The sequence below is a fragment of the Vidua macroura genome, chromosome 2 (assembly GCF_024509145.1).
Source record: "Vidua macroura isolate BioBank_ID:100142 chromosome 2, ASM2450914v1, whole genome shotgun sequence".
NCBI lineage: Eukaryota > Metazoa > Chordata > Aves > Passeriformes > Viduidae > Vidua > Vidua macroura.
In genome coordinates this window covers 88,659,879-88,686,636 of record NC_071572.1, presented here as the reverse complement: position 1 = coordinate 88,686,636, position 26,758 = coordinate 88,659,879, and the positions used below count along the sequence as shown (strand labels likewise).

General features: G+C 37.4%; 1 protein-coding gene across 3 annotated transcripts in view; it reads right to left on the bottom strand.

Annotated features, from left to right (window-relative positions):
* Positions 1-26,758, bottom strand: part of DDX10 (DEAD-box helicase 10) — a 152,995-nt gene that overhangs the window by 96,025 nt on the left and 30,212 nt on the right. For all 3 annotated transcript variants that reach the window (XR_008435921.1, XM_053971515.1, XM_053971516.1), the window contains exons 11-13: positions 24,116-24,203; positions 18,463-18,551; positions 9,962-10,427 (exon numbers count right to left, since the gene is read on the bottom strand). Coding sequence is in view for 2 of the 3 variants with exons in the window: in XM_053971515.1 (XP_053827490.1) it covers positions 9,962-10,427; positions 18,463-18,551; positions 24,116-24,203 (643 nt within the window). In the remaining variant the exon portion in view is untranslated. The remainder of the gene's footprint in view (positions 1-9,961; positions 10,428-18,462; positions 18,552-24,115; positions 24,204-26,758) is intronic.

The following is a 26,758-nucleotide window of genomic DNA, read 5'->3' as shown; positions in this document are numbered from 1 at the left end:
TTATCAGCTTGTTCTTCTCTTCCTTTCCATTAAAAAAAAAAAAAAACAAAAAAAAAAAAAAAAAAAAAAAAAAAAAAAAAAAACACCAAAAAACAACTTGGGACTAACACTGGGATTTGTGACCTCACCAGAAGGACCCCTGTTTTGCATTAGTGCAATCTGAAGTAGCCAAATGCAAGAATATCACCCAGAAGTACAGCCACCAATCTCAGACTAGAATTGTATGTATTTAAAGGGGAGGAATAGTGACTGCAAAAACAGTATTTTTCCCAAAAGTAAGATATATATACATTACATGTATATGCATACAGATCTGTGGAGAAAGAAACACACACTGTCATTTTATGCTCTGCAAGATGTGGTCTCTGTTGCAAAGCTGCTGGAAAGCTGCTACCACACAGCCGGTGTTTTGTGACTCTCCCACTCTGACTCAGGTAAGAGTCAACAAAAATAAAACATCAACTAATAATAATTTTGCTCAGTGTGGAGATTAAGGAAACAAGAAAGGCATTTTCAGCAACTCCAGTTTAAAATGAAGGGTGTCAGTACTAGCTACTTTTTTAAATGGCTATCGTCTTGTGTTCCCTTCCCTGAGAACACATAGCAAGATCTGCATTGCACAAGTACCTCAAACACATTCCTCTTCTACTCTGCTAGCAGGTAAAACTAATTTCAAAAACCACAATACTAGTGGTTTCACGGCTTGACATTGGCTTTTTTTTCTCCAGTGGGCCACTTGCACAGCCTCTCTGCAAGAAGCACAGTCAATATGACCACAGAAAAGTACCATGAAAGACAGTTTTAAAAAATGCTTTGTGGTCTTGGGCCCATAGGGGACAAATCTGAGGGAAATTATACTGACATTTAGCTCCTCAAAAAGCCACATGTTTCATTTTGTTTTCCCAATCAAGGTCACCCATCTATGCTTTTCTGAGGGATTTACTAATGCACCTCATTTTCTTGATGCATGTTTGCCAGCCATCTCTCGTTGCAAGCACAACCCCGGTACTTCACAGAGGTCCATACAGAACATATGGGCCGTAAGGAGCAGGCAAAGCAGTTATCTTGATACACCGAGCATCAGCTAGACTAAGATTTCTAGCAAGAGGAACAAACACACATGTAGCTGAGGCAAAGGAGAGAAACCACCCTGCCTTGAAATACATGGAAAACTACCACAGGAACAGTGTGGTAATGAAGAATGAGAAGACCTCTAAAACTTCCCCACCAGGCTAGCCCAAAGACTAAAGCCCACCCAAGTATTTGGCTAAGCCCAAATACTTAATTTGTTTTTTACTCAGATAAAGCTAGAGGCTGCAGTCTTAATTGGTTTAATTTCCTTTCACTCATTCAAAGCAATGCTCCTTTGAGAGAATTTTATCCCCAGAAGATGCAGCTTCTGCTTTATCCAAGATGGGGAGCAGAGAGACCAGGCTGCAGAAAGTGAGACTCCATCCCAGTCAGGATGCCAACAGTACAACTCCTCACAGCTGGGACAAACCAAAGCCTCATGGAAACATGGAATATCTGCTCCATGCAACTAAGCAGAATTCCTAGCTCCTGGTCAGTCAGCAGGTTGCTATTCCAAAACAGCATACACATTTTTCCTTTTTAAAATAGCCATTAAATTACAATCTGCAGAATGTCAGTAATAGTGTAATGAATTACCCCAGGATTCACTTTGGTTAATAGCTGATGAATTATCACCCACAGATTTTATTTTCAAATTATCAAACAATTCCATCTGAAAATTACACACCTCACACCAATTTAGTACTGTGCCTCAAAATATTGTTTAAAATGTGCATGTGTAGTTTGTTAAGCAATGCTTACAGTAGCAGATGTCTGTATCAGAGAAGCCACTCTACAATAAAGAATAATTCTCAAAATTTTAACTTTGCTGACAGATAGTCAGAAGACTCCAGATACATACTGGATAGTTGGTCTGCATTATTGCTATTTCAGAAAGCAGCAATCCTTTAAAATTAGTGTTGTATAATTTTTAGTAGTACTTCACAATTTTAGCATTCAACTTCTAGAACACTTATCCAAAGTTATGTCACAGTTATAAATATTTCCAATGGCATCGTTCAGTAACCACTCAGGGACTAACGATTTTAAAGGAAACTGTGGCATTTTAAAGTTTACAAATCCTACAGATTCAGAGAGTACTGGTCAAAACTAGGCAGATTTAATGCAGAGTATTTTGCTCATTCATCCTTATCTATAAAACTGCTGCAATATATTAAACAAGGCTATAAATCAGCAATAAAGAGCAATTAAAACTGAGGGTATTACTGCCGGCTTGAGTAACCTACTACAAGTATTAAATTAGTAATTAGTAAGATTTTAGTGAAATATTTCAAGTCATACAAGTCATATTCTAGCATTTCTTGACATACAAGATCATGCATTTCTCTCAGTCGTTTCAGGTCTATTCAATTAAGAGATAAAGCACACACCTCATTTCAGCCTGAATTTGCACCAGGTGCTGAAACCAGCCTGCTCAGAGCACTCTGTACAGCATGAATCATCAATAACCTGGAAAGATTACAGAATCACAGAATTTCCTGAGTTGGAAGGGACCCTCAAGGATCAGAGTCCAACTCCTGGCCCTGCACAGGACCATACCCAAGAGTCACACCGTGTGTCTCAGAGTGTTGTCCAAATGCTTCTTGAACTCTGTTAGGCTGATGCTGTGACCACTCCGTGGGGAGCCTTTTCCAGTGCCTAGCCACCCGCAGGGTGAAGAACCTTTCCCCAATAACCAACCTAAACCCTCCCCTGAGACAGATTCAGGCCATTCACTGATCACCACTGAGAAGAGATCAGTGCCTGTTCCTCCTTTTCCTCTCACAAGGACATTGCAGGCTGCAATGGGGTCTCCTCTCAGTCTCTTCTTCTCCAGGCTGAACACACCAAGTGATTTCAACTGCTCCTCATATGACTTCTCCTCAAGGCCCTTCACCTTTGTTGCCCTCCTTTGGACACTCTCCCTAGTTTAATGTCTTTCTTATACTGTGGTACCCAGAACTGCCCCCAGCATGGAGGTGAGGTTGCCCCAGTGCAGAGCAGAGCAGGACAATCCCCTCCCTTGCCCAGCTGGCCATGCTGTGCCTGATGCCCCCCAGGACAGGGTTGGCCCTCCTGGCTGCCAGGGCACTGCTGGCTCATGTCCAACCTGCCACAGACCAGGACCCCCAGGTCCCTTTGTGTGGCACTGCTCTCCAGCATCTCATTTCCTAGTCTGTCTGTACATCCAGGGCTGCCCCATCCCAGGTGCAGCATCCAGAACTTTCCCTTGTGGAACATTATTTAGTTGGTGATTGCCCAGCCCTCTCATTTGTTGAGGTCTCTCTATATGGCCTCTCTGCCTTGGAGGGAGTCAGCAGCTCCTTCCAGTTTTGTACCATCTAGGAACTTGCTTAGTATACCTTCCAGTCCAGGTTCAAAATTCAGATTGTTACACACAAGTTTCAAAGTACTTCTGTGAAGCTGGCCACATAAACACGCTGCCAAACAGCCTCCTCTCCTCAGGGCAGTAAATGATGTGGTACTTCAGCAGGTCCCACAGAGTCAAGGCAACTTGTGAGACTGCTTCAGGTGGCACATGGAATCAAGGAGTTTAACTCACAGCTTCAGTAGCTGAAACAAAGAGGCGGCACTGCCTAGTTCAGAATTGTGCTACAGTGGCTACTAACTTGTCAACATCCCTTGCTCTAGATGGCAAGTTGTACATTTCAGCCAGCTGGAAATGCTACTGACTTGTGAACAACTCTCACCAGACCTGGGAAAACCTTTCCAGGCTCAAATCAGGCTCCTTTCAAATATCTTTAATATAAATATTCAAAGCAGGTTTACTACTCATCTACCATCTTTCTACACCTGATTCCTACTTACAGGAGTAACAAATGCCAAGAGGATGGATTGTGGGCATCAAAAGTACCATTATTCACAGTGGTTCAAAAGTACCCAAACATGTCAAATTTTCCACAGAAGCAAAGCCCAGCACATCAGAATTATGTACTCCATAGCCTATGATACAGAGAGCTAGTATCTGTGACAGGGGCAGATATATCAAATAAAATTCATAAATATTCATAAAACCCCCATATTTTTATCCAGGTTTTCAACATGATTAAAGTATTTAGGATGACAGTCTTGAGCAGATATCCTTTGAGGGATATATAGCAGCCATTTATTTCAAATACACAGTTTACCACTAACTCTGAGACTTCTAATTGTAGATTTTTTTTTTAATTAACCTAAGCATCACAGGGATTAGCACAAATACCTGGGGTGCTGTCATATAGGTATGAGAAACCTAAAAACATACAGGGATTTTTTCATAAACTACAGAAGTTCTTAGTAAGCTAGTAAAAATGCAATTGAAATAGAAATCTGTAGAGGGAAATTTGAAGATGCATGTGGAGCCAACAGAAGAGTGCTAAAGCAGCTAACCTGAGAAAGTAATGAAGGAAGTCTAAACCAATGACTGATCTACAGAGCTGGAGCTTATGTAGATTATGGGTTTTTACAAAGGACTGCCTGAAAAGCCTCTGTTGCACAGTTTTAATCTAGCAAGCAAATCACGAGTGTTCTACACAAAAATAGTAGAGCCAGGAGAATGAGCTTTTCTGCAAATCCAAAAAGTAAAAGTTGTCCAAGAAGACAAGTAAATGGGTTTCCTCTGTCGTTTTCGTAGCTCTCAGGAATCCTGAAAAACAGGACTTTTAAAAACTACATAGAACGTAAAACTGGACATCATAAACATACTTAAAAAAACAAGTTTTAGTTGTATTGAAGTTACTAAAATTGCTTTGAAAGAAAATGTGATTTCTTTAAAAATTTCTACGCACTTCATAGAATGTGTTCTGTGATGTGATGATAAAGAGGCTTGAGGTACCATCAGCAGGCTTCATCTCCATTCATGGGTGATAACTTTTTCTAACACTGGAATCTTGAAGCACTTTGCGAATATCTAAATGTAGGCCTAGTTCACTTGTATGCAAATATTTTGTTTTTCATATAAATTATTACTTGCTGTAATTTAACTAAAAATACATAAGCACTCTGTTACTGGGCTGAGAACCTAAAGCACACTCTTCAGGAAGGAGACTTTATAGTACGTAATGCATCACAGTATTGACTTCTATTTAACTTACAAATAAATAACTTCTCTATTTTCTCTGCCAGACTGCTCACTTTGCAACATGTCTCCAAGGAATAATGCTCTCTTCAGAGCCAGCAGGCTGCCTGGAGCAGCTTTCTTCTCTTGGACACAACACACTGCTACAGCAGGAGCAAAGCAGGCTACCCCCCTAAGGGTAGGGGGCCAGCCACCGTGTTTCTTTGCTTCTTCCATCCTTTGGGTATTTTTTACCTTGCTATCCCCTGAAAAGCTTCAAGGAGACAAAGTCAACTGCTTAAAATATATTAATATGAAAGCATAAGAATAATAGCTAGTAAGAGGTGGTGAGAAGAACGAGAAGATGTTTCATGCCAAATAAAGCAGTATATAAACAGAAGAGTGGTGAAAAGCTCTCTCATAACACGTAACAGGAGGAAAGAAATTCCATTCAGAGAGAAAAGACCATGTAAGAGAAGCAATCTAGATAAATCACATAGCTGAAAATTAATTTCAGTTTCTGTGGAGTGTAACAGGCTTTCTTCTCAACATCACAGAAGAAAATTGCAGGAGACTATGTCCTCATTTTGGTGCATGTTATATGATGTTTTCTTGATCTGTGTAATATGCAAAGTCCACATTACAAGGAGCTACCACTCTCTGCTTCTTGGCACAGACTCACCCATCATCACTAGTCAGGGAGTCACTAGTTAGGGAGATTTACCTTCATGTCATTCTTTCCTGCTTTTATCAATATGTACATATCCAAGTCATAATATGCCAGTTTACAGTGTTTGTTTCATGTGTTTGAGAAGTTAAGAAAATTTCACTGTATGTAATAATAATGGACTGCAAGGCAAGCCAGATAGTTCAGACAGAATCACAGCTTATAAAATAATTTCCTTCCATAGCCACAATATTCAAACTGCATGCTCTTCAGGAGCCAGACTAACTCCAAGGAATGTCAAAGTACTGTTCAAGGCAGACCCCTGTATGCTTTTGCTTGTTACAGTGTTCCAAGCAGCGACTGTTGAATACACCTGAGAAGTTTTAGGAGTCCATAAAACAAGGAATGGGGAAGCAGGGAGGAAGCCAGAGCAATTCTGAGAACTCAGTAAGGTACTATTTTCCGCACTAAAACAGAAAATTCAAGAGCAGAAGAGAAGTCTGACAGTATGCAATATGTTTGACAAGTTGACTAAAATTAAAGTATAAACAAAACCAATTAAAAATATTATAGGTTTGATCTTAGTCCTCAAAATAAATAACGATAGAAGTTGAACAAGTATAGACTTTGAATTGCCAAATGCAAAAAGCAATTTCATAAAATTAGCATTAGAAACAAAGTTTGTAACCAGGGAGTACTTACAGTCTTTGCAACATCAATACTGCTAATATTGTTAACATTATGGAAATTATTCTTTTAAAGTGCATTTAACACAACAGCTAAGTACTGCCTATCTGCTAATGGCTCTATGCATATAGCTGACCTTCTTTTTATGCATAAGAACACTGTACTTATCTAAATAAGTCCCACGAGTTAGACCACCAGCTAAAAATCCTGACATATCAAAGTAAAATTCATAAATAGAGCAGCCAGTGACTATCTCTTAAAAAAATGAGCTAGGAAGCTCACAACAAAATTGCAATATCTGCCAAGGTCTTTCAGCTTATCCAAGGTTTCTCCTTTTATACAGCAATGCAGAAAACAGATTTTTCTTTCATATGTGTTATCACAAGATGACAAAGTACACATGCAGCCAAGGGACACACACCAAGAAAGGGAAAGAGTGAAACTGAGCCACAAGTCACACTGTTAGAAGGATTAACACTGGATGTGTCACACTTCACACCATCACCTCTTCTACAGTTAGGCTGAGTACCATGTACATTCATCAAAAACAAACTGTTCTACAAAAATCCCACAAATCCCCTTTGAGTCCATCATCAGTTTAAATAACCCCTGCTCTTTTTGACCACTTCCTTTCCCTTGGTATAAAGATGATGAGCCAACCCCACCTATAACCAAAGGTCAGGGCACTACATCAGAACCAACCTAACACTTTCCCTTGCTCCTTCTTCCATTGGAGGGACTAGGGTAGAGACAAGGATGAGGAAGCAATGGTGTCCCTAACAAAAGCAATTCAAAAGCTGAAACTAAACCTAATGTTTCCATTTACAAAAAATGTCCTGGAGCTCAATAATCACAGCAGGACTGCTTTGGAACTGCTTTTAGGACAGGAAGCCTAAAGCAAGAATACTGAAATTGCACAATCAAGTATACACATTAAAAGCATAAATGCAAACTGAATTCAATCTTTGTGGGCATATTCATAAACTCCAAATTAGATGACCACATACCAGTGTTTTCAAAGGACTACTATCTTATTTAGTACACAGAACAGATTTCCTAAAACATCCTCCTAACTGATGCAGCTGAGTCTATACTCTATGTTCATACTCCTAGACTCTCTGCAGCCTTTCCTACTACTAATTAATGCAGCAAACTGGTTCTTGAGTCCTTCCTAGAAGGACACTGCAACACACAGCACCAGGAAAACTGCATTCACACTGCTCAGTGCTTGTCACATCCCAGAATATTAATGCTTTAAATATGGACTGATCCATCTTAATGCAATAATAATCACTTCAGAACTTCTATCCAAGAAATAAAGAAATGGAATAAAAATTATAAAAACTGTTGCACATTATCAATTTTGTCCTAACATCCAGAAAATGAGGTGCTGAGTTATGTCAAATAAAAAATGCACAATGCCCAAGTCTTTTAATGTAATTTCTACTATGTTGTATTTTTACAACAAAACTTTAAAAGTTAATATGGTTAGTGACAAACCTTTATTCTCCTACTAAAAACAGAATCCTTACATTCAAAGCCTTCCACAATTTATCAATAATTTTCACAGTATCATATGGTAATAAACCCCACACTACTGTATGCATTGATCAAGTTAAGCAGAGTATGCTCTGCATTTTGACTTCCTAAAAACCACGTATTTCACTACTATAGGCATTTCTGCAGGACTTTATTTAACTATAATTTAAGCTTTTAATGACATAGATCATGAAACTTTCCATTTTTTTATTCTCAGTTGCTTAGAAGAGAAACTTAGTATTTTCTAATTACGTCTCCATGTACCAGAGCTTTTAGGTGGTACAAGGTCTTCTATGCACAATAAACATGAACTACTAACCCTTACAGCAGTTATTCCACATTGTATCACAGAAAATAATGTCTGAGTTACCTAAACATAAACTAACCTATAAATGTTTAATGCTGGAAAACTCTTAAAAGGTTAGCCAGTGTGGTTACACATTACTTGCTAAATCACTTGTACTTTTCCTAAAATTTCTTCTGTTCATTCTTTTATCTCAAACTTTCACCTTTTACCATTTCCTGAACAAAACCTTGCAACATATTAAAAACAGCATGGAATTGTCTGTGTATTTCAGCATGCAAAATTGTAGAAGAAATATGAGATGATCATTCTTTAAATAAGAATGTTTTACTCCATTTTGCTTTTAAAACACTAAGTTCTTTTCTACACTAAACTAAAATTTATTATAAATATAAGCTACTGCCAGGCAGTGGCCATGCCTGGGAAGAACCACTCAGGCTGAGAATAACAGGAACAGAAAGTTAACTCCGTTTCCACAGTTCTCAGAAGAGATTGCAACCTGTGTCAGACTCCTCACAGTAGAGAGGAGAGTGCAGGCAGCAGTCAGATTACTGTGCAACTGCTCCTCTTTGACAATGACAGCTGATAAAACTAGTTCATACTTCACTACATATCAAAGGGAAGATGCTGCTTATTAATGCAGCTAGTACGATGATTAGCTTCGTGTCCTGTGTAGTTAAGTAATAGCCCAGAAAAAGAAAGATTTAAAATACCAGTTGGAAAAATAAATACTTTGCTTAACGGAGACTGCCCTTGAATGCATCTAAGTTCAGAAGAAAACCTTGCCATACCAGATGGTTATTTTGCTTGTATCTTTTTACTACAGAAATACAGTTGCTAGATAGCGAAGGATACACCGAAAAAGAAAAAAAATCCCAATATGCACATACCAAATCTGCTTTTCAGAAATTACAAAAAAAAACTAAAAAAACCAAAACTCCCCTTCCTGTAACACTGTATTTAAAGATTAAAAGAAAGAAATATTTCTCTGAATACCAAGGACAAAGAAATTGAAATTATAAAGCTACGTACCAAGGAAATGAAAGATTTACATGAATACTTTCAATAAACCTTCATAGCTATGCCTTACAAGAAACATGTGCACTTTCTCTCTTTGATAGTGGCTCAATTCTAATAGGAATGGTCCTGTTAAAAGTAAAAGTCATTGTTTGAAAGTTACATTCTTGTAAAGATCATTCTGCTATGATTTCTGTCGGGAAGTGGCTCATTGTGTATTGCAATTCAGTTCCCAGTGCTATAAACCATGGTTCAGCATCAAAATTATGACTGGAAGTGGCAGCTATTTAGAGAGGTACAAGCAAATTAGGAAGGGATAAGAATCAAAACTGTCAAAATTTCCCAGGTTTTCGAGTCACATTATTCATAAATTAAAGCCAGTACAAGGATATTCGTTATGCAAGTATAACTATGCTAACTGCATAAAACGATAAAAGCTCAGTCACACCACTTATCTTTTGGGAGTATTTTCAACCTCTGATACATATGCACAACATGTCCGACTTCCAATGAGTCTTCTGCTAAGAGCAGAATTTCCTCTTTTCCTCTCCTCCTTCCTTGGAGCAAGTCCAATAAAAAATGATTAAAATTCATGAGCCTTACTATAAAGCATACTTACCGGTGCTGGATTATCTTTAGCTTCCACACCAAAAACATCCCGTTGTTTCACTGTCAGCAAATCAAGACCTTCGGTATCATCCTCATCATCATCATCATCTTCAAAGAACTGCATGGAGTCTGAGTTTGGTACCCTGTTAGGTACATGAACTTCTTTTTCCTCCTCCTCAGACAGCTCTTTCAATTCATCCTCAGACTCACCACTCTCCTCAGCACTTCCACTGCAAACAGAACATTCCTCAGCTTCTTTTCTTCTCTGCTTTTCCTTTGTTTTGTTAACAGATGTTTTTCCACTGAAATTAGTTCCACATTTCTCCACTGTTTCCTCATTTACCAAGGTGAGGGCATTCTCATTTTGCTCTGTCTCCTCCAAGTGGTCTGTCTCATTGGCTGCCTCATTTGCACACAGCTGCTTCTGAACTCTTTGAAGGAATCTCACACGAGGTGCCATAGCAAGACCAAGTGACCTAAAACATGGAATTAACCAAATAAATTTAAAAGGCAGATACACAAAATTTGACTAAATTAGAAGCCCTCATTGATGGCTCAAGTGATTCAATTTCAATTATCATTCATATTGACACATTTTGATCAACACATTTAGAAAAGTCCAGCATGAAAAATACAAGTGGAAGAGGAAGCAAGATGAAATAACTGAGAACTCTCCATAACAATTATAAGCCTCCCAGGAAGGAAAGCAAACAAAGAAGCTGGTACATTGCAGGTAAGAGCCAATTAACTATCTATGATTCACAGTAAAGCACGGTGGAAGAAACAGCAATGTAATTTGGTATTGAAAATACATGGATTTCATGTCAAGGACTGAGATGACAGATCAGTGTTAAGTGTCCTTCACTACTGGAAGTACACCCACAACATTATCCCCCTGACCTCACAGTGACTGAGAGATCAGGAAAACAAACATGGTATGGATGAATGACTAACTGCAGAAAAAGCTAGGGGAGAGACTTTTCTCCCTTAAAGGCAATTTCACCTGCTTCCACCTCTCTACAGCAAGGCTTTACCTCCATGGCATATGTAACTAACAGTGCCAGGAAAGCTATTGTTTTACCCAGTTATTCATGACAATTCAAAGTTATACTAATAAACATTACATGAAGGGGCAAAAATTGCAGAAAAAACAAAAATCCTGTCCAGCAAAAATACCGGAGAGCACTGCATGGGAACAGATATCCTGACTCCAACAGCCCATCTGACTTCAGTAAACTTTGTAACTGTCCACTGTTATTACACCTGACCCTGTCAAATCCAAATCAACAACAACAACAACAACAACAACAAAAAAAAAAAAAAAAAAAAAAAAAAAAAAAAAAAAAAAGCCAACTCTGAACTCTGATTTCAGAGTTCATGAGCCATCTTATTAGGTGAATAAAAAATGTGAGGGGACACTGGTTCTGGTGCAAAGAACACACAGAGAACCCAGAATACAGAACTGAAAGTAGCACCTGGTGCTCGTACATACACTTAACTAAGGAATAAAGGATTCAACCAAATGCAGTGGCTACAAATATACACAGGCACCCACACCTGTAAAAAACCAGCCTCTTTCAATTCAAAACATGCTCAGCTATACACCACCTCACCTCTCAGTGCTGTTCAAGTAGATAGCATAATTTCTTCTTTTCACTACACAGCCTCTGAAAGGAACCCAAGTTATAGCACAGGAGAAATATCTAATCCATACTATCCAGCAGAAATGTCATTATAAACAGCTGATGAAGCACTCAAAAGATACTGCAGAGCAGCAAGAGTGCAGTGTAGGCTCTGGAGAGCCTTAAACTTTTAATGATAGCCAATGGGAAAGGCTAGTCAAAAGGACTGCCCTGCTTAAACAAACAAAAAATTGTAATCACACCTGTGGTTAAATAGGGCACTTTTAATACCAGCCACAGGTTAAAAGTAGATGCAAACCCAAATAGTAATCCACACTGTTAGGATAAATAACAAATCTTCCAACAAATAAAGTTTAATGTAAAAATTTTGGTTTAGTGTTTCTGATAATTCAGCACTGTTCTACATGCAATTAACATGCAAAGCAAATAGAATTTTATTTTTAAAGATCAAAGGAAGTTTTTATCCAATGTATTTTGCACATTTATTGACAGTGCAGAGGATAACTCAGCACCACTGGGAACTGAAAGTGGAGCAACTAGCGATCTTAAACTTGTTTTACTGTTTGACAGCAAACACTAATTACCTTTGCAATGAAATGATGTGTTGAAGTTTGGCCTGTTGACTAACTGTAATGGAAATAATCAAACAGCAGATGTAATGCTTCACTGCAGCAGCTGGAAGCCATTCAAACCTGAAATTGGGCCTTAACACCAGGCACAGTAAAACACACATCAAGAGATTGCTGCATTCAATCTCTTCAGCAAGGAGATCAAAGTTGCAAAAATCAAATCCTTTGGAAGGCAAATACTTTTTTGCTTTTCCAGATTTCACATTATTCTACATAAATTATTACTGTCAAGTATTGACAAAGCAATGCAAGCAGCAATACTGTATGGCAACTACAAAATCAGTGGTCACTTCTCTTTCTCAAGCAGACAGCCACAAGGTACACAGAGTTGAAAACTCTGATTTTATCAGAACTCTTCTTCAACACCTCCAGAGCTAGCATCAAAGATCAGGAATACACATGCATAGAAAAGTCTGACAAGGTGAAAAACTATTCTCTGTTCAGCAAAAGTTACAAAACAGAAGGAGCAGCCCATGATGTGGACAAGACTTCACAGATTTTTTTTTTTTTTCATTCAAGTATGAAATTCCACTTGCCGACTGCTGTACTGCACTGATGTCTTACTTTAATAATTGAATGAAATTAATTGTCAGTTAGTCTTAGCAATTTTTTCTACACCGCTTAGCAAGCCTACCAAAGAAAGACTAGTGCTATCAAAATTCAAATTACTTCCAAAAGAATACAGACCTCAGGCAGAAGGGAGAGAGAAGGTCAAATTTATTTGATAAAACAGTAATAGTAGATAAGCTTAGAAAAAGTGTACTAAATAATCCCCCAGTACTTTTAATTACATAAATTCTCAAAGAAATGTCAGTGTTTTGGCTCATTACTGCCTCTTTTTCACAGTATATTCCAAATGGAGAAAAATCTGGGACAAACAGTCTGGACATTCTACTACTGCTAAAAGTTCCCCCATATATTAAGATTTGACAGCTTCTTTAGAAACTATTTCTTAATTATTTGCCAAATCTATAGTTCAGTCATACTGAAATAACTCAATGTATGAACCAGCCTTTCTTTTCATAAACTACAAAGGGCATTAATAGTTTTCAATAATTCATTAGATGTCACTCAGACCACAATCCTACTATGGCTGAAGTTGCAGCTATTTTTTTACTTTAGTGCTACCATTTCACACACTCATCCAGAATAAGAATCATGCAGCGTTTTCTGATGAAGGCAGACAAAAAGCAGGTAAGTTATTTAGTGAGGTTTCATAAATCCTATCAGATAACACTAAAAACACACTAATACCACAATGTAGTCCTCAGACTACGGTAGCCTTTAAATGGCAACAACAATTCAGCTGACAAACCAAACAATCCTGTTTCATATTTTGGTGCTAAATACCATTACTTCTTAAGAGCAAGCTCTTCTAGAAAGACATTTGAAATCAGCTTCTAAAGGCAATACTGAAATCAAGGGAGTGTTTTGCTGCTATAAATCAAAAGTACAAGCTGACAGTTCTACTCCTCAACTGAAACCAAGGTGGCCAGGCATCAGCATTCCCTAACACTTATTAGGGAATACATAGAAGTAACTAAACAAATGACCTAAACACTCAAGTAAGTCTGTTAATTTAGTAGCAAGTTCACAAGGACTTTCAGGAAATAAATTAAAAGAGTAAAACTGCAAAGAAGTAACACTGTATGGCTTTAAGGAGAATACCACTTTTGTTTCCAGTGAATAATGAAAATCAAGCGTCAATTATCTTTTTTTATTTAAATTAATTTAAATGAACAGTGTAATGGACTTAAAATACTGCTTCTTCTAAGGTTTGTTAATTGTGTTTATACCAAGACCTGGAGTGTGTTTATATTAACATGGTAACTTTGCTTCTACTGGGAAGAGAGAAAAACTTGACATCTCTGAACTCTTCAGCAACCCCAAATCTCAGGCAATTGAAGCTAAATCTATTCTTGCCAAAAACAAATGTAAGACCAGTAAAATCTTTACATTTTTAAGTTTGACAAATGCTCCTAATTTGTTCCTAAAAGATTACTAGTCCTTTTTAAAACATGAGCCAGCTGTAAAAAACTGCTTCACAACAATTTTACACAAGTTACTGATTCAGTCTGATATTAACTTAGTACATTTACTAAATATAGAAATATTCCATTAGTGAACTACTTCAGAATGATTTGAACACATAAAAACACAGCACAGAGATTACTTTTACTGTAGAACAGATTCAGACAAAGACTTAAAATAGTTGGAAAAGGTTAAATACTCCCAGAAGCTATTTCAAGAGAAGAAATATGTATTACTTGCCTAGCAATATATGCTACATCCACACTTAACATTAAAAATGTTATCAGAAGACAGGATGAGCAACCGTCAGAACTAACAGAAGAAATAACATCAACTGAAGAGACACAAATCTGAACTAACAGGCTTTCCAGATGGTCTGATTAATAACCAAAATGAACAGGGAAATTGTGTTTGTTGTGCTATTTACTTTACCAGCCAGCTTTATTCCTCTCCGTTAAGGAGTTCAAATGCCTGACACTCTATTAATAATGAGGGCCAGGCTATTCAAGACTTTATGGGTTAGGGCCAAAGAGAAGGAGAACAAAGAGGATGTCATGGTTGCAATCTAATAATTCAGAAGACTATGATGTAGTCTTCCTTACAAAAGGAAAAGGAACCTCCACATTGCAGTTCCAAACCCTGGTGGTGCTCCTTGGTACCTGAGCCATCCCTGACACCTGCTCAGAGGGCAACACAGCAGAGCACAAGCAACAAGGTTTTCTAGAGTGCATTAAAAACCCTTTCTCCAAGTTAGCTGGCTTAGCCAACTCTGATAGGCACTCTCCTGGAACTGCTACTCATGCATATGCAAGTACATTCACTTCTAAGGTGAGTCAAGGTCAACAGCCAGCTTGGCTGCAGAATGTGGAAAGATAGCTCAACATCCTAGAAGTAATGAGGACGATGACTAAGAGAATAATGACCCTGGACTTCGAAAGAGGAGACTGCAGCTTCTTCAGAAAGCTGTAGGCAAATGTTTACAGATGTAGTTACAGAAGCTCAGGAAGGGGCAGCTGGATATCAGGTGGCTGAAGGTGAGCTCAGTGAGGAACGCCCAAACTCTGCAAATGACTGGAGGGAATGCTGGGGTCTATATGAGCAATAACATATGAGGCTAACATTAACCAGGTAACAACATGAAAAATAGTAAGTCTGGTTCCAGGTGCATGAACACTGGAGACAACAGGGGAAAAGTAATTAGGAGCCATCTTTTTAGTTAGGAGATTAGCACGTAGATAAGTAAGTATAAGGACAGCCAAGAAACAACAAAGGGATGACAAGACATGCAAAGACTCCAATGGGCACTGCCTGAGGACGAGACAGACAGCCCTGAGCAAGACAACAAATAAAACTTCTGTCCTGACCATGCAGTAAGGGTCAGGCCAGGGGTGCCCATGAGAGTGCAGTGGGTGCTTTCCCTGATTAGTCAAAGGACAGACAGATGTAGACAGATGGATCTGCTATCACCCATTTCAGTCCTGACAGCACCTGCAGCTACCTACTGCTTTTTAATACTGATCTGCAAGCAATACTTACAGAACTATCTGGATACTAAGGAGTGTATATATGACATTTTCCCAATAATTTGGCTTCAACTTGTTTTATTTATTCTCTATGTACCAATACAGGGAGAAACAGGAAAATATGCTGCATTTCTCCTGAAAGACATGATGACAGTCACAAAGGAAATTACCTTCCCTGGCAGCCCCTTAGAACTGTGACTCACCTGTCCATCCAGCACACTCACCTGTTAAGATCTGCCCCAGAGAACAGTGTGTGTGTGTATATCTACCCATCTATCTATACATATATATGTATATATATGTATAAATATATATATATATGTGTACATATGTGTATATATATATGTATGTATATATGTATGTTAGCAGCTAGCAACATAATGTGTCTGAGCAAGAAAATATTTGAAAACACTGCCTCCTCTCCAGGAGACCAGAGACCAGACCACGTAATTATTTCCTTTTCACCCTGTTGTTTGTTTACATTTTCTTATGTTTTCAAAGCTGTCCTTTGCAATCAAAAGACAAATTTCTCTTTTTAATGCAAGCATTGAGCTTCTCCTTCATCAGACTTAAAGGCTGCCTACATTAACACAAGGCCTACACAAGTCTTCCTCCAGCAAATTACTCTTGATGGCAATTTATAATGAGAGAATACTGGACAGAATAGTAATGCACCATAGCTTAAAGGTGATCAATCACTAGAATAGATATGTGTGTGTGCGTATGCATACATTTTCTATATATTTTGTTTTATCTATCTTATATATAGATGATCTTATGTAACATAGAAAAATGAAAAATACTTGCTTTTCTGCAGACTCAATCAACAGAGCTTAAGAGAATCTCAGTGCACACACATGCAAAGCAGGAGAGCAACGGGGAATGTGGGGCAACAGCCTGCAATGTAAACCTGACAAGGGCATTAAGCAGCCTATTCTCTCTGCAGGATTTTTAGTGGAGTAACATCTATCAAGCTAGCAGTAAATCTCCATGGAAAGGCTGAAGTACTTTTCAGAAAATGCACACAGAAGGTAAAGGGAAGAAAGGATTCTCATTTCAGGTTTTGCCGCAAGTTTGTGTGCAGAACAGAAACCAAGGTTGGTTCTGGATGCAAAATTCAAACATACCAGACTTTGAGGGACTTTCATATAAATTAAGATGACTGATTCATGTATTAGTGGCTGTGCACTGAACTGAAAGTTAGGTAACTGCAGGGTGTATTTTAGTTAGTCTAGCAGTCTGGAGAGTGGGGAAGAAGAGTGCCAACAAACTAGAACAGAATCTCCAAATTATCTCCCAGATTTATTATCTTCTGACTTTTTGATTATACTGCCACATATTTCACAGCCTTGACTAAACCTCTCCTACTCTCTCCAAACAACTGACTGGTTTCTTGCATTTTATTACAGGAATGACATTAGTAGCTTTCCAAAGCTGAGACTCAAAATTATTTTGAGGAAGGTCCAAATCCAGGCACAGACCTGAGAAGAACAGAACTGTAGACTACTCTCTCTACAGATACTAGATAGCACACCATGCTGAAATCCAGAAAGAGGCACTGGGATTCTGAAAATGCAGCATTACCACCATCTGCTAGTCTGTTTCTAACACTGTTGAATTTGTGTGGTTATCCCTCTTAGCCCTAATCTTCTGCCACCATTCCTTACATGAATAGCACAGGAAGACCTACAACAGATTTTAAAGATGCTGACAAATCACACAAGAGAAGGGTCAGGCATTGCATGTAGCAAAAAATTTTTGAGCTTATGCTAGTTCTCCTTCATCAAAATGTCTCAGCCCATGAAGTTAAAAAGCATCTTTTATAATAGGCTTATGTATCTTAAAAAACATAATCATGTTAATGGCAGCACAGCACAGAAAGACCAGGTATTCCAGAGTCTAGTAATTTGTCATATTTTAGTTCATTATGCCATGTGCTGGCAAGTTAGGCTTCTCTGTATGAAATTCCACACATATCAAATTAATTTACTGTGAACCTTTGAACACCTTCCTGCTCCCTTACGACTACCCTGTGTCCCATGAGATTTCAAAAATTTCACATCTTAAAACAGTTTCAGGGGACTGTCATCTGTACAGTCAGCCTGTCAAAATTAATTTCCCTCCCAAACAAAATATGAAATGATTCACATACATGCACAAAAGAGACCAAGCAAAATAGATGCTATTCAGTCTAGTGCAGATGCTTCATCTTTACCAAATGCACTGAGTCTTCTGAAAAGTAATTAATGGCCAAAGAGAAATGTCCAAATTATACGCAAAATGAGACTGCAATACATGATCTTTAGATACCTCCAATTTCTTTTTAAATAATACACTTTACAGGCTGGTATTTAGCTATGAGGCTGAAGGGCAAATCTGGGGAGGAAAAAAAACACCAAAACATTAATTTCTATCCTTTTACTTCAGAAGTTGTGTCTCTTAGTGTATATAGCAAATGCACCTTCTGCTCTAAGTTATTTCTCTGTACAGCATATATTGCTTTTACACATAATTTCCATTTAGAATGCTCTTGAAAATATGCAAAAGGCTCAATATGAATATGAAACTAAATACACTAGAAGACTAGATGTCCAATTCTGTGTGTTAACACAATCAAGACAGCTATTTAAAGACTGCAAAACTTCTCACTATACAGCTTTCATATTTTAAGTTGACCATACTTACAGGGCATATTCTGCTAGAGGCAATTTGAAAACATCAAATACTTCCTTGTTCTTCATTAAGTAAACTGAACGCAAGTAGGATACAAAACACTGAAAGAAAAATGAAAGTATTCAACAAAAAAAGACCATTTAATTACCAACACAAGAAACAAACATTATATTGTTGCTCTAAACACAAAATAGATTCACAGTTTCACTATTAGGTAGTCTAACATCGATTTCAGACTGAAATTCTTTTTAAAGTACTCATCAGACAAAATTTATCGCTCCTACAGAAGTGATGCAACTTCAAGTACTCAAATATTTCATTACATTCACATTGGCTGAATTGACTGAATTTCACAACAGTATGTCATGATATATTTTCCTAGAAAGAAAATATGACAGATTAGTCAGAAGGAAACATCACTGATTCAATTTGATTTTTTTCTCCTAGCTTTTCTGAATGTTGTTACGCTATTCCGATACCTAAATTATGTGGAACTTCAAACAGACTTTGTTGCTATCAATTGGAGGTGTCCTAACTTAATCTTAGCCACAAGCAGGAAGTTATCCAACTCAATATAGCTGCACTTGACTGTGGTCTAAGATGATTCATATTACCTTGCATTTACCATCAGCTCATCACATGCACATAGTCAATGAATGCAACTCAGCTGACCAAGACAAATTCACTATACAACACCTACTAACACCAGTCCAAGATTGAAGTATCAATTAATCACAGACTTTCTCCAAAAAAAAACTGGAAGAACTATGTAAGAGAATAGCTTAATCTTGCATTGCATTTTCCTGCCATCCTTCCCAAAAGGAAAGATTCTTATTCTTCTCATGTTTCTTTTACATAGTCTAGTTCTACCTAGCAGCAGCAGCATAAATACTGGAATATTTCAAGTACCAGAAAAGATCCTTGGATTTCTGTTGTTTGTAACTTTATTTCTGACACATGCCAGTACTCCTACAATGAGGTTTAAACCATCAAACACTAATAACAACAGCAAGTTAAGCTCACAAGAATTACATTCAAGCATCCTATAATCACACTCTTGTTCTGTTATGTACAGGCACCTATTGGAGAAAACTACTGTATTAATAATTCATGTGGAATTAAAAAAAAAAATATTTCTTGTTAACCTCAGATAGAGGAGCAAACACTCAACAGTCAGGAACATTGATGTCTTATGGAGATTCTTTAAATGCTTGTAAGATAAAAAACACTTCAAAAGGTAAAATGAAAGGTAAGACAGTAAATTAAGCAATGTTATAAACTCATTCTCTTCTTCTGAGTAAACAGAAATAAAAAACATTGATTGTACGGTATATAGAGCTAGGAGATATACTTTGCAAGCTGCCCATTAATTCACTATAAAAGTAAATTTTCATTTCCTATTTTTCCTAATGCTGAGGGGTTTTTGGGTAAAGTTTCCTTCCTGATTATGTCTTTCAATTATTTTTAGCTGTGGAAAGTGTGAGCTCAATTCATTCAGCTGCTGCCAAGATTGACATGTGGAATACTTACATCAAGCACTTCTTTGCTCACACTGAATTATTAATCATTTTACAAAGGTAATTAGAATGTTTAGGAAAAGGCTTCAAATTTGACAGATCTCATTAATCTACTGTTGTCTAGCAAGTGACAAAATTCAATGAAAGCCTCCTTTTTCTCTGCAGTGACAGATGAAGAAAAGTAGATTAAAAAAGAAGTATCCTTCCTGTGAATCTAAGATTTGCAGATCTGAATAACTACATGAGTCACTGCTTGCTACAGGCTTGAAATCTCATTATGGCTGTTGGATAACTGATAAAGCCATCCACTTACCTTACTAGCATATATTTGGTACACATGCTCTAGAAATTAACAGACTATAAAGGGCAGAAAGAACACACTTCTTGCATGCTTTTCAAGCCCTACAATAACTAAGAATGAAGCACCAAACAAATGCATAGAAGAGTTGTTATACTTTACAAGAAGAGAAATCAAACTATTTACTCTGATTTTTTTTATTTAATTTCAGTGTGTTGACTTCAACCTCTGTCTAAAACTCTGTCATCTCAGTTAGATTTTATTCAGTTATCCTGAGACTTCCTCAGCTTGTGCACACACACTGGAGCTGAGGGAGAACAAATTTAGTCAGTCTGAACTTTTTCCCTGCTATTTTACAATTGTTGCTGTCCCCTGCCATATCTGCTGTTTGATACCACTTTCAAGGCTTCTTTTTAATAACTGAACATTGCAAAAATATTATATGCAGTAATTTCTGTGGAAAATGTTATGGTTGGGCATCATTAACATTTACAGTTCTACTACAATAGTAGCTACACGTCTCCAAAAGCACTGGAGATTATTGTACAAATACATAATGAAAAAGTACCACGCTCTAGGAATTTACTACCTCTAAATTTTGATTTATTGTTCTATTTCCTGCATAACTGTTTTAAGTATTAAAATGCACACAATTAAACTGATGTGCTGTTTTGACAGTAATTCAAAAGTAATAGGCTGTGGCTGGAATTTCAGGCTGTAACATCTCTCTAGGTGTGATGAAGAATTTAATGGACAGACATCACTTCAGTGCCACAGTAACATTCAAACTAGAAAGAAAAAAAGACTATTTTTTTAAAAAGCTTTCCAGAACTGGCTGAAGTGACATATTAAATATTAAAATCACAAGAAATGCCAAAAGGCAGCATCAGTCCATGAGAACAACTGCAAAGGTTTCAAAGGAGCCCCAATCTGATACAAACTGTCTTTCCAAGCAATAGCAGGGGAGCCATGTCCTACTAAATGAACCATGAAGTTTGTTGAAGCAATTAGTAATCAAGAACTTTCTATTTTCAAAATAAGTAAAGGCACCTTGAAGTAAATCAAGCTTAGACAATACAATAACTTAGGCCTCATGCCCTCAACACATGATGGAAGACTACCATCCTATTCGAACTTCTGTGCATAGCTGTGCTGTCTCACTGCTATCTCATCCATTCAGGTTGGGAATTTATTTCTTACACTACAAATGTCAAGAATTTGGCAGCTTGCAACAGACAGGCTAGACAATGTAAGGCACATGCCTCTAAGAAATGCAGCATTTCAGATAAGGATCCAAGGTCAGGATTTCATTTGCATTAATTTTATTGTTTATTCACATTGACATGTAAGACTACTTGGGCACATCTGTATAGTATGTCTGAACATTCATAGTTAAACCTTATTAAGGAGGGACACTTCTGTGATAAACCACTTGTCCATACTTCAAGTTTTTCAAAAATGGAATGTATTTACAGCTTGCCTGCAGGAATGGCACTTCTCTGCTATCCATAAATTTAAAACTGCAACAAAAATGGCCTCAAATGGTAATTATATGGCAATTAAAATTTTTCAAAACAAATTTAAGTTTGTATCTGCAATAGTGACAGACAACCCGTGTTTGATTTTATTCTTGGGCTATTTTGAAATTTTATCATCCCTCTGCTCAATTCAGAATGATCCTTCTCTGCCTTTTAAGAGATCTTAAAAAGCCAAAGGCAGAAACAGAGATTTGTTGGTGTTTTCGTTCCAAGATGATGCTGGATTACTCCTTCTCTCATCCTCCCCCAGCCAGCTGCTCTGTCACTTCTGCCACAAATTGGTGTAACTGCAACTTCCTGTGGCAGCTGGAGGTGAATGTGACACCAATGCCTCTGGTTTGTGCAGTGCCAGGATGAAGCTTACACTGATGTTCCACACTGCTTCAAGTAATGCTTTACACACTCCAAAAACCTGGAATACCTAAAAGCCAAAAATAGTTTTTAAAATAATTCCCTTGGAACATTGCCTTAGACATTTTATTCACAAAGATCTCACTGAGCTCTTCAGGCACTTTGATTTAAATCTCCTTGTTTAGGAAAGTAAGAATGGCATTCCTCTGACTCACTAAGTATCCCTACTGCAGGCCTCCAAGATAGGTCACATCACATAGGGCACCTCTGCAACACAAAGAAACCACCATTCATTCATCCATCCACCCATCCCAAAGGGGTTTTAAGGTATCTGTGCCAGGAGGCATTGTAGAAGTGCTTATTCCATCCTATCAGCTATAAAAGAAAGTTCAGGCAGGCTAACTCACAGAGGACATCTATAGCTAGGTGAGATGAATCTCAAGAGTTTTAAATATTTCAACTTGACTCATTTTACATCCCAGTTAAATAGAAAGCTTAAAACTCATGGTTTCTCTAAGCTTTCACAATCCTCTTTTCATTTTACCCTAACACTCAGGTTTACCAGTATACCTTCAAGTGTCATTAATGCCCACACTAGCTCATACAAATAAAAAGTTATTAACAGTAATCCAGAATCTCTGCAATCGTGTATTTCTCAGGCTTTGGCATTTCTAGATTTCTCACCATGGGGCCTTTGGTGGTACTCTTTTAATTTGACCTATATATAAAAGAAAAAATGACATGAAAGATTTGCCTATTATCCTTCCAACTGTGTTTTCCTGCATCTCAATTTGAGCTTTTGATTTTGTATAGTTTTGAAGAGACTTGATACAACTACAGAATTCACAAGCTAATGATATACACAGTTCAAAAACAAAAACAAAACCCCAACAAACCAACCAGCCTCAGAAAACCAACATGTTGCAGTGCTTCAATAAAACAACTTCAAGCTCCATTCCAAAGAGTTCATGGCCTAAAAATATTATAAAACCAGGGAAAGGTCAGCAAACATGTTCAGTGATGGCAAGAGTCAGTGCAATTTCCAGAAATGTTTCACAGGCTACTTTTCATGGAAAGCGTCTTCTACAACCAAGTTCATTCTCATCCAAGAACCGACTTAGTTGTTTGACATTTCCCTACCCTTCCCAAACCTGATGAACACATGCTGAAATGCACATATTGTCCATTAAGTCTCCCAGCATTAACCAGAACAGCAAAGAAATCCCATTTATAAACCCATTCACATAATTCTCCATCTTACCCAGAAGAGCTATTCTGAGCTAGTTTGCTGCTCATTTAAATCCAAACAAAAGTTTAAATGCTTTATTCAATGCACTGGATTGCAAGGGACAAATTGTCACATATATTCAGGATATATGACAATAAAAATTGATCCAGGGGTGCATGTTGAGGCTTACATGGTTTCATATTTCTAACTTTTCAAGTCAAGTAATGTGATCTGCTATTTTTAAGTAACCTTTTTTATTAGGAGCATTGTTTTGACATTTTCTGTATCAGCTTTCCAAGAAACTCAGTGTAGTTGAAGTTGAGAAGAAACTTCAGAGACGATCTAGTGCAAGCACCTGCTCAAACCAAGGTAAGCTAGAGCAGGCTGCTCAGGAAGGAACCCAGTATATAATAACTAGCATTTGGAGACTGCACAGCCTCGCTTGTTCTAGTGTTCAACCACTCTCACAAGAAAAGCTTTTTAGGGGTTTAAATTGAGCTTTTTGTAGAGAAATCATGCCTGTTGCCTCCTCTTCTGCCACTGGACATCACTCAGAAGACTCTGGTTCTCTATAATTTATGTTTCTCTCCTAACACAAGTGCTTAACTATCTCTGGTGGTTCTTCAGCTCCAAACACTGTTTCTAGGGCATGTCTGAGCTGGTCAGTTATTCAAACATAGCAGTTCCATTCAACTAATACACCCCAAGAATTATAGTGTAGCAGATTACTTACCCTTTGAGCTTTCTCTTTCAACTCCTGATCTTGAGCTAAGAATGCTTGCAGCCTCTTTTGAATGTCTGTAAGTTTTTCAGGATTAATTCTAATTAAAAAAAAAAAAAAAAAACACAAACCCAAGCTTTAATTATTGTAACATGCCAAAATAAGCACCTGTTAGGTTCTCAGGAACATCTTCTGTGCCTTCTCAGGCACATCTTTTGCATTGTTTTAATATGCACAGAGCTATTACCGTTGAAATAGCACAGAATGGAACCATATTAAGGATGAAGATTACACTCAAATAATGCAGAAAAGACAAATAGCAGTTGTTTTATTCAGACAGTTTTCACAGAAGGTGGTGAAACTTATTCTAAAACAAAGCAGAAATCAGCAGAAAAGAACTTCTTCATTTTGTAAAAATACTGCAAAAATACAGAAACAGCATAATGAATTATAGTACTACTTTATACTGAAATAAAAGTCTTCATGAGGAAATTGTCAGCATTTTTTAAAGCTTAAATAAGATTCATTGTGCCAGGAATACTGAAATTTAAGTACTTCTTGGAAAGAATAGCCAGGTGAGCAATAATGAAGGATTAAAGATTAAACAGATTTAAGAGCTTCTCAAGTAAATAAAGAATATTGACTGCACTATAGAAATTGCCATTAAACCTGCTAAAAAGATATATAGGTCCTTTCTCAGATTCTGAATTTTTAAACTTATTCCAGTGATACCTACATTATTGCAGATCTATTTGCCCAGATCTCATCTACTTTTGAGCTGCTACTGCCACCCCAGTGTACCATACAAACTAGCAAACATGGTGGGAGGTTTTTCTGACTAAAAATGAAAACAGATATCAATCTTCATTCCCTTACAATTTCAATTTCTTCACTCTGTTCAGATATGGCCAGGGAAAAACAACAGTGTACACAAGCACTATTAGCTGCAGTTTTAGTGAAAGACCAAAAAACATAAGTTCCAGTTTCCAGACAGTACATAATTGGCTCTAAAAATTTAAAAGCATAAGACAGAAAAAAAGAAGCGTGAAAAATTAAGTGGGTGACAAATTGACCAACAAATCTTTGAAATATAGTGATACAAAAAGTAAAGAAGGGATAGCATGAGTTATAAAAAGTTAATATGAATACCAGTAGTAAGACAGTCCAGAAAAGTGTTGAATTGCTGCTAAGTTATGGGAAAGCTATTAAGAGATGACCTCAAATCCCTAAAATTAGCCAGTGCTTTTTTTCCTTGTCTTCACTCCAAGTGGCGGCTGCAATCAGTCAGCTAGGAACAGCTACAGCAAAGTGCAAGCTCACACCAGAATCACAAATCATGGGAGACCAAGTACTCTGATAAATCAGCTGGGTCAAAAGAAATTTGCTCCATGGCAACTAGGAAAAAAACATCCTATCAAACAGGCCATTTAAATACAGCGCTCATATTCAAAGGGGGCAGAAAGGCAGTTAAACAATTAACTTTTTCTTGATACCAAAAAAACCCCCAATTTGTAAGGACTTAAAGAAAATAAGCAAATACACAACAGCTAACACAGCTTAGTCAGAAGCAAAATATGATTAATCAGTTTGATTATCCTCCATAGCAGCATTAGCAGGTTTTAAGAATGGGAAAGAAACAGCAGATGTCGTATTTGGTGTCAGGAAAGCATCTGGCAGTTGTACGTTCTCATAAAATAGGGAAACATGGTCTATGTGAAATCTTTAAGTAATGCAAAAATGGCCTTGGAGCACTTCTCAAAGAGTAGCTGAGCGTGCCAACTACTGCCTACTGCCACTGTCAAACTCAAAATGCTTACGAAGTTCCAATTTTCACCTGGACATGCTATTACTCATTATTTTCTATGACTTGATTATTGTAGGAATGTGATTTATTATTCATAAGAGACTATGTGTCATTGAGGCTCCAAGCGTAACAGGCAACAATTCAAGACAAAATACAGCCACATTTTGTAGACTGCATCTAAATGCTGAGCAATTTGATTGAAATTTGCAAGAAAAGGGTTTGAAAAAGACAAAAACCCTCAAGACACTTCACATTTAAAAGCATGGCTAGATAATATGGTATAAATCTAAGCAATGTCAACTAAGAACATGGTACCCCAGGCACATTTTAAGCTTATGTGTTTGATAATGAATGAGCAAATTTGCAGCACTGACTACCAAAAAAAGAGAAGTAGTACTGAATTCTCTCTTCTCCAACACTGTATCATGACAAGTCATCCACTATCATCTTCCTCTCATACCGAGATTCAAAAAATGAGAAAGCTGGCCACTGTTAAATTGGATTTTGGCTTTAATGAGTTTGCATGTTACCTCTTTCTGAACAAATAAATCTCTTCACAATAAATTATATACATTTGACTATTAGGAGAAGTAAGCCTAAAAGCTAAAAGCTGAAAATCATTATCATAATTTGTAAGCCTGCCTAAATGGCTAAGAACCAATGAGCTAAAACCAACTATGCAAAGGCTAGAAGGGGATTTTACAATATGGTCTGCCATTTTAAGTAGGCTGGTTATTTCTCACTCTGTGATCACATATCTTACCTTTAAGGAGCAGTACAACTTTCTGAAGCTACAGTTTTGCCTACCAGTTTCATAACCCAACTTGCCTGGTCTTATGTATTGATCAGAC